This window comes from Phodopus roborovskii, unplaced genomic scaffold (genome assembly GCF_943737965.1).
Source record: "Phodopus roborovskii unplaced genomic scaffold, PHOROB, whole genome shotgun sequence".
NCBI lineage: Eukaryota > Metazoa > Chordata > Mammalia > Rodentia > Cricetidae > Phodopus > Phodopus roborovskii.
The window spans coordinates 13969640-13979033 of NW_026126636.1; the positions used below are offsets into that span (position 1 = coordinate 13969640).

General features: G+C 46.9%; 1 protein-coding gene across 1 annotated transcript; it reads right to left on the reverse strand.

Moving 5' to 3' along the window:
- Positions 1 to 818: 818 nt before the first annotated feature.
- On the reverse strand, positions 819 to 9135 carry Znf667 (zinc finger protein 667). Its single transcript, XM_051207806.1, has 4 exons — positions 9057 to 9135; positions 7391 to 7517; positions 6051 to 6143; positions 819 to 2395 (listed from the first exon to the last, which is right to left on the reverse strand). The coding sequence occupies exons 1-4, from the start codon at positions 9087 to 9089 to the stop codon at positions 819 to 821; spliced, it is 1830 nt and encodes a 609-aa protein (XP_051063763.1). The 5' UTR covers positions 9090 to 9135.
- Between the last annotated feature and the right edge of the window lie 259 nt (positions 9136 to 9394).

A 9394-nucleotide genomic window follows, 5' to 3' on the forward strand; every position in this document is an offset into this window, starting at 1 on the left:
CCACTGTGAACGCTGCCTTTAACATTCACACTCCTTTGTTCTCACCCCCAACACATTTCTGTCAGGAGAAAGAGGCACCCTGTTTCCCTTATGACTGTTAGTTCCTTACGTACAGGAGTTCTAGTTCTGAGGTCCATTTTCCTGGGACCTCAACTCTGCCTCAAAGCACCGTCCAGAAAAAAGTGGACTTTGTGGTTCCATCTCATTGTATGTATCCAGTGAACTGTCCTCAGAACTACACTGGAAACGAAACACCAACCGAAAAACACCTCCATTCACAAGCCCCGACCCAATATCCCGAGCACTCCTCAGCCGACTTCACATCTTCAGTTCAAAACCCAGCAACTACTTTTGCTCTTTGGCTTTCAAAAGGGAGGACATCATAAAACGGCCTCATAGACACTAAAACATGTTACAGGCAGATAGTTTCCTCCCTGCAATTAATGATTCCAGATTTAGGACTCTTCGGTGTTATGATGGCACAGAAGTGGTATCCATTAAGCTAGAAATAGTGGTGCTTCCCTAGGCTGCAGACAAGCAGAAGGCGCTGCTACTCTCCAGACGCTAGGCAGCAGGATCAGGCCATAGCCCTCAGGAACCCATGCAATCAGGAGAGTGAACAACCGGGACTCCACATTATGCTAAACGATCACATTTGGTAGGGTAGGTATACAGAATCTATTTCTTTTAAATGTTTCAACTTCTGGTGAGTGTATCAGGACATACACTGTCCCAAGTCAAGAATACTCACACACACTCTCCATGCCTCAGAGCATGGCTTTGCCACCCTTTTAGCTTCTGCAGAGATGGCGAAAACGTCAGGATTTTTCCTCTGAATGCGTGCTCTGATGTCGAATCAGAGATGAGCTCCGACTATATGCCTTACCACATTTGCTACATTCATACGGCTTCTCTAAAGAGTGGCTTCTCTGGTGCCGTATAAGGTCTGAGCCACTACTGAAAGCCTTCCCACACTCGTTACATTCGTAGGGTTTCTCCCCCGTATGACTTCGTTCATGTAGAATGAGGGATATGCGCTGGGTAAAGGACTTCTTACATGTTTTGCATGCATAGGGCTTCTCTCCAGTGTGAATCCTTTCATGCTGTGCAAGATGAGCCCCCTGGCTGAAGGCTTTCCCACACCGATCACACTCATAAGGTCTGTCTTCACTGTGAATTCTCTTGTGCCGGGTAAGGGATATTCGGTGGCTGAAGGCTTTCCCACATTCTTCGCACTGATAGGGCTTTTCTCCAGTGTGGATTCTTTGATGTTCAATAAGGAACGACTGACGGCCAAAGACTTTACTGCATTTATTGCACTTGAAAGGTTTCTCTTCTGAATGAATGTTCAGATGGACTTTAAGGTTTTTAATCCCACAAAACATCTTCCCACATTCGCTGCACTCGAAGAGTTTCTTTTTCCTTTTATGGATTTTCTGGTGCTGAATAAGGGATGAATGCCGATTGCAGACCTTCCCACATTTATTGCACTTAAACTGCTTCTCCCCGTTATGAGTCCTTAGGTGCAGAATAAGGGTTGAAAGCCGTCCAAAGTCTTTCTGGCATTTATCACATTTGTAGGGGTTCCCCGAAGTGTGAACTCTCTGATGAAGCATTAAGGTCGAGACCCTGCTGAAGAACTTCCCACACTTTCTACATGTAAAGGGATTTTCTAAATACTGAGATCTCTGCTTGAGACTCTGACTTAAGGCCTTCTTATTTCCATGAGTTTTCTTTCCAGTACAATTTTTTGTATTGACAAGGGCTGCCCTCTTCTTGAAGCCTGCCCCACATTTATTATACTTCTGCATTTTCTTTCTATTGTGAATTCTCCTATGAAGTAAAAGGGACGACATTCGGCTGAAGGCTCTCCCACATTTTCTGCACTGGTGGGCACCCTCAACAATGTGATTATTATGGTGTACACTGAGAGATGGGCATGAACCTGGGGCCTCCTCATGGTTGAAATTTTCCTTTTCGTTATGGATTCTCCTATGTATCATGAGGGTTAACTTTTTATTAAAAGTTTTCCCACATTTATCACATTCATAGCCTTTGTTCCGATTGTGAACTCTCTGATGAAGAATGAGGGATAAGATCTGTCTGAAAACTTGTCTACAATTACTGCATCCATAAGATCTCTCTCCAGTGTGAAAGTCTTGATGAAGTTTAAAAGACAAACTTCGAAGAAACGTTTTCCCACAATCATTGCACTTTAAAGATTTCTTGCCTGAATGTCCTTTCTTGGGTTTTCTTCCCGATGAATTTTTGTTTTGTGTTGTCTTCCCTGTGGTGACTTTTTGTTGTGGAGAAAATGGTTTCTGATGGGTACTTTGCGTAGATTTGTTACATTGATTTGGTGGTAACTTCTTGGTCTCACGCTTAGACCCTGATTCTGAAATGCACCAAGAAGTTAGAATTAGTTCTCCTGTACTGAAGAAATGAAGCTTGTGCAATAAAAAAAAAAAAAAAAAAAAAAAAAAGGAGTCACTATAATTGGTGGTTATAACAACACAATGCTAACAAGAACGATGTGCCTTACTACTATGTTAAGGTCTTATGGAAATTACTTTTGTTTGTTTTCTGAGACAGGGTTTCTCTCATTTGCTAGATCTCCTTTGCTGGTTAGAGTCAGGCAAAACTCTGAGCTGTCACAGCTTCGATTCTCAACCCCTTTTGGGGGTCAAATAACTCTCTCACAGGGGATGGGGGGGTGTCACATGCTAGACATCCTATTTCAATTCATCACAGTAGCAAAATCACCATTATGAAGTGGCAACAAAAATAATAGTATGGTTGGGAAGTCACCACAACATGAGGAACTGTATTAAAGGGTTGCAGCAGGAGGAAGGCTGAAAAACACCGTATTACAGTAAAAGAAAAGAAGGAAAATTGGCGAAGGGAACGAGTCAATGAGGAGACCCAGAGGAGCAGCGGGGCAGGCTTTTGGGAGTGGTCTCCCCGTATGTCCCAGGGGCGGTGCTCACCCCTCCAGCAACAAACAAGCTAGAAATGCCACCCCGGGAAAGGCTTCTGGTCCGTCCGACAACATCACAACTCTGAAAAGCAACTCAAGAGATATCTAGAGTGTAACTCTTGAATCCAGCCTCTCATTTCTACGACTCAAAACAACAACAAAAACGGGGCAGGGGGAACTTACATAAACACGCTGCTATTAATAAGAAATGAGAATCGCTGTGACAAAGGCAAAACTAGACTAATTGCCCATAACCATGACCATCGCTTTCGTGGAAAGCTTGTTACTGACTACTAGGTAACCTTGCCTGTCAACTTTTGCTTTCTCTAAACCTTACGTAACATGGCTAAATTTCGTCTGTGGCTTAAAACAAAACATCATTATGTTGTACAAAAAAAAAAAAAAAAAAAAATAGTAGTACCTGTCCTCATTCTCCAAGGCCCTTGACTTTTGAGCCAGAGGCTTCTGAGCAAGATTACAGTACAAGGCATAAATTCCCCCTTGGCTCAAACCCAATCAGAAAGTGACTGGTCACCTTCATAACCTTCATGGCACCATTGCACCAGTGGGCATACCTTGCCTGGCAGGTTGGTATTGCGCTGGCTTCTTTGTATTACATAACTTCCTGGGGTTTGGACATGAAAATGTTCCCCAGAAGGTGGGTCTAATCCCTAACAGGTGACCAGACAGTGAGGGCCCATCTACCTTCACTGGTTAGATTAACCCCTTGATGGATTCCTAATAGGCTGGCATTATTGAGAGGCTGGAGAAAATAAGAAGCTGGACTGAAGCCGGGTGTTGGTAGCACACGCCTTTAGTTCCAGCACTCGGAGGCAGAGGCAGGTGGATCTGTGAGTTCGAGGCCAGCCTGGTCTACAGAGCGAGTTCCAGGACAGCCTCCAAAGCCACAGAGAAACCCTGTCTCGAAAAACCAAAAAGAAAAGGCAAAAATGGAGGAAGTAGGTCACTGGAGGTGTGCCTGGGAAAGACGCACCGTGTCCCCAGACCCCTCCTGTTCTCTCCGCTTCCTGGCTACCGCGTGGTTAAGCCGTCCTCACTCCACATTTCCAGTACCATGCCTCGTCTTGGGCCTCAACAACAATGGATCCGGTCAACCCTGGACTAAACCTTTCAAAATCATGAACCAAATTAAGCCTCTCTCTATTGTGCTGATTCCAGCATTTGACAGTGACTGAAAAGTGACAACCACACTGCTCTCATAAGTTCTTGGTCACTAAAAGTTGCCCATCAGTGGCCTTTCTCCCTGGCTTGTACCTAGGTCCTGGTACGGTGATCTGCACGAAAACTCCATTAAGTGCTATTTATAGACTCAGACTAAAGATGTTTAACTGGGACAACCAAACAGGAGTTTCTGTGCCAAGGGAGTCACTGAACAGCAGCCAAAAAGAAACATTACAGAAGAGACAAGCATCTATTTTGTTTCGAGACAGGGTTTCTCTGTGTAACAGGCCTTCCTGGAACTCCCTCTGTAGCCCAGGCTGGCCGCGAGTTCACAGAGATCCTCCTGCCTCCACCTCCCGAGTGCTGTCACCACCGCCCATCAGATGAAGACCGTTTAAGGAGTAACAGAATCGTTGAAATCCGAGCATTATCGTAATGAGCGTTGTCATCAGAGAGGTCAGCCGATACCTCTTCTGATCACAGAGAAAGCACAGACATGGGGTGTCAGAGGGAAGGAGGCGAAGACCCGAATTATGAACACAAAGGCAGACTAGGTTCCAATTCTGGGTACGTCAAGTGCCCCATCCATTTGCCCATGACGCAAAGGCGCTAATTGCACGCACTACAGCGTTGCTGGGAGGGACCGGGACCCGCAGAGCATACCTGACGCCAAGCAGAGACTAAATGAACATCTGTTATCTTCTCCCTAAAGACCTACACCCAAGCCCTTTGCACAGGCCCGAGGCTTTGCCATGTGCAGTGGGGAGGTCTCAAAGAGGAAGTTCCCAGGTGATTGTTGAATACCGGTAGGCAACAAACCGTTGCTTCAGGAAAAGAAGCTGAGGGTTGCCTGTTGTGAAGTCTCAAGACCACAATCAGGCCTTGAGGCACAAAGAGTGTGGAGTAGTATAAAGTTCAATGTATTCCAGAGCCAAACATCATTTGGGGCCTGAGAGAGGAGAGGAGGCTTGACCTGGAGAGGAGCGTCTTCTAAAGAGAGAGTAAGAGGCTCAGGGAAAGAAGGCAGGAGGAGGGCTGAGGGAGGGGGGGAGGGCACTCCCACAATGAGAGCCTCTGAGGCATGAGCCATGAGATGCATGGCTGGGAGGAGGCTTTAGAGAACTCCCTCAAACACAGGAAACACCGACTTTCATAACACTTCCAGGAGTAGCAGGAAGTTTTTACATCACATGACTTACGTCGGGTATCTGACCAAAAGCATGGAGGAGCCTGGACCATACTTTAGGAGCTGTAGAGACCACAGCACGGAACGGCTCCTTAACCCTCTGCCCCAGAGAGGGGTCCGGCTGGGGCGGATTTTCTTCCGGGGGTAAAGTGCTGCCCTCTTGAGTGACCTCTGCCTTAAAAGGTCAGGTGCCTGATCTAACAGCGATCCCACGGCGCTCAGGAGAATATGTCCACCTCTCCACTAGGATGCATGGCAAGGGCTCTTCGAACTCAATCAGTTTTGCGGGTTGGTATTAGTGTCCTTCTAGCGTTCCCTCACCCTTCCCTACCCAGTGACGACAGTACAGTAAGGCAACCTCTGCCAGGCGGTGGTGGCGCACGCCTTTAATCCCAGCACTCGGGAGGCAGAGGCAGGCGGGTCTCTGTGAGTCTGAGGCCAGCCTGGTCTGCAGAGTGAGCGCTAGGTCAGCCAAGGCTACACAGGGAAACCCAGTGTTGAGAAAAGGAAGAAAGGCACCAGCTATGAACCAGGAAGCGATTTGTCACCAGACCATATGTTTGCTAGAGTCTTCCTTCTAGAACTACCAGCTCTTAAGATCCTGTAAAGTATATTTCTGTTGTGTACAGGTATGCTAGTGTGTGTATTGCTTTGGCATCTTTCTGCAGACTGAATGATGTGACTTAGGCTGTGGTCCTCACTTACCAGCGCCGCGGCGCCGTCTTGACGGCTCCACCATCCATGGTGCTTTCCCTTTCTCCAACAAGGCGATGACATTTGGTCTCCTACAGACAAGACCTGGACAGGGAACAGATAAAGGAACCAAGCATTACGAGGGCGCCACAGAAATTGGAGCCAGGACCTGTGTCAATAAAAATGTGGGTTTGTCACCGCAGTGGAAATATACAGAATGTGAGGGGCCGCTAAAAACGGGATAGGGTAGAGATAAGGGTGGGCAATGGTGATTTTCTACGAAGTGGTGTCTTTCCTAGGCTAATGAGTTAGCAAGTGCACAGGGGCTCCTCGGGACTGGCCAGAGAAACCAAGAGACCTACAGTGATTAGAGCTCAGAGCTCCATCCCATCCCCTGACTTCACCACAGGGCTAGTGAGAGACTGGAGACTGATCGATCCAACCAACATAACGAAGCCCCTACGTCCCCAAAGGAGGAGACTAAAAGTACTGAGCTGCCGAACACATGTGGGGAGTAGCATTCTTAGGGAGGGCATGGCAACTCTGCACTCTTTCCCCTGAATCGCTCCTAATTCTCCGCCTCATGCGCGGCCTCTGTAGTGTCGTTTATGCTGAACTAGTAAATGTAAGTACTTATCTCAGTTCTATCAAGCCTGGAGGAGGGGACAGTTTGTGGGATCAAACTGTCGAGGCCAGCCTGGCATACAAAACGAGTTTCAGGATAGCCAGGACCGTTACACAGAGAAACCCTGTCTTGAGAAACAAACAGCAGCAACAACAAAAACCTGTTCATGACTCCTCACGGCGGCAACTCATTAAGAGTGGAACAACCTAAATACCCACCGGTTAACGAGACATAAACCGGACGAAGAAGTCTAGGCAGACAATGTAATTATTCAGTAATGAATCAGAACCAAGTACTGATGTGCGCTGCAATGGGACGGACCTCAAGACAGTATACTAAGAGAGAAAAGGCCACACGCTTGCCATTTCTTTTGCACACAAGGCTCAGATTAGCAACTCCAAAGAGACAGAACAAGAGCTGCGGGTTGCCCAGTCTCCAGGGAAATGAATTGCTCTCAATTACAGGGTTTCCTTGGAGATTACGTAATGGAAATGTCCTAAAACTGACCATGGTCACTGATGTCTAATGCTGTGATTACAGTAAAACTCGACGGACTGTGTAATTTAGAAGCAGACACAGACACACGGACACACAGAGCCTTTAAAAAGAAAGGCACACAACTTAAGCAGCTTCCAATCTCCTGAATAGACCCTGACTGACACATGCCTTCACAGGCTGGTCTCGGATTACTGATGGGGTGACAGAGAGGAGCATAGAGACACCTTACCAAGCGAGGCCAGAGTCTGATAGTTCTCCAACATGACATCTTCGTACAAATCCTTCTGAATGGGACTCAGCCATTCCCATTCCTCCTGTGAGAAGTAGATGGCTATGTCTCCAAAAGTCACTGATGCCTGAAATGAATAAAGTTACAAGTCTATTCAGCCATGAGCTTCAAAAGTTCCTACTGTATGGTGGAGAAAAATGACAAATATGTGAGACTTATCATGACAGGAGTTCTGGGACAAAAAAAAAAAAAAAAAGCAGAGATATTAAATAAATTTAATAGCATGTAATGTAACACAATAAATCTGTTATTAAAGATTATGCTGCGTTGGGGGCTGGAGATGGCTCAGAGTTAAGAACACTAGCTGCTCTTCCAGAGGTCCTGAGTTCAATTCCAGCAACCATATGATGATGGCTCACACCATCTGTAGTGAGATCTGATGCCCTCTTCTGGCTTGAGTGCTGCTCCCATGAAAATGGAGAAGGGTGGAAAATGTGGAAAAATGTAAAACTGAACAGAATTTTGTTAATAACAAACATACCTGGAAAACAACCTAAGCCCCTAGTGAAAATAAAGTTAGTCAACAATTTGATTTGAATCCTGGGAAACAGGAGCAAAAGACACAGCTAAACCACGCTGTGCCTGAATCCTGACCAAGTCAGAAATGGCAGGGAATGTATGTTGATGTAAAGTTATTGGGACAGCAAGGGAGAACAAACACAGGAAACTGAGGGAAATGTGTCTTGTTAGTATGAGACAGGGCTTCAGGTAGCCAAGGCTAGCCTGGACTCATTATGTAGCCAAAGACGACCTTGAACTCTCCATCTTCCTGTCCCTATCTCTTGAGTACACACTCTGTTTGGGGGGGGGGTGCCGGAACTCGAACTCGGGGTTTATGCATCCTAGGCAAGCAATCTACCAACTGAGCAACATCTCCAGACTGAGAAATGTGGGGTTTTTGTTTGTTCGTTTTTTGGTTTTGGTTTTTCAAGACAGGGTTCCTCTGTGTAGCCCTAGCTGTCCTGGGACTGACTGTAGACCAGGCTGGCCTTGAACTCACAGAGATCCACCTGCCTCCCGAGTGCTGCAATTAAAAGGGGGTGAGCCACCACTGGCCAGCTGGAAATTATGAGACACTGCCCTTGAGTGGATGTGACACTCATTTGATCAACTCCAGCGGGGAAGCAAGTGCTTTGTGCGCTCACTTTTCTGTTTCTGAAATTATACTCCTCACTGTTGTTCCGTGACCAGGTAAACCTCTTCCATGTGAGTACTGGCTTTACAAAGAAAGACAAAGTGATACAGCTGGATTAATCTGACACACACACACCTTTGGCTGTGTGGGTCCCCCCTGGGTACTCATCCCCAGCCAAAGAAGCTACAGAGCTCTCATGTTCTTTGTGGGGAGGGCATCTCTGAGTCCTGCAGAGTCCTTAAGGATGCTGAATGGGCTGTGAGTGGTCATGTGAGCACTGAGAGGAATGGGGATGGGACCCACAGCAGCTTTCTGGGTACCGGTTACTCCTCAGGTCCCATCTCCATAGAAACAGGAGGACCACCAGGCGTCACATCCGGCTCTTACAGGCAGGAGGTCTCCAGAAAGGAAACAAACGGGCCACATCTTATAAGACAGAATAGGGTATGTGGGGAGGGGGTCACTACTTACCTTGGATTTTGATTTCCCTCGTGCTACAGGCATCCTTTCCCCCTGACTTTGATGGTTCACATTCAGAGGTTGAGGCAGAGTGCTGGCAGAAAAAGAGAGATCATGAAACTCAATGGCCGTTGGAGTGGTCCCAAAGTCCCTGGTCCCCAATCACCTCTCCACAAGTCTGTCCGTCCCTCCTTCCATCCTTCCTTCCATCCATCCATCCATCCATCGTGTGTCTGTGTGTGTGTGTGTGTGTGTGTGCGCACGCACATAAGTGACCCGCTTAGGGTTGGGAAGGAGCAAGGAAGGCATCATACAACACTCAGCTCCTAAAATCACCGCAGGCTCCAGAT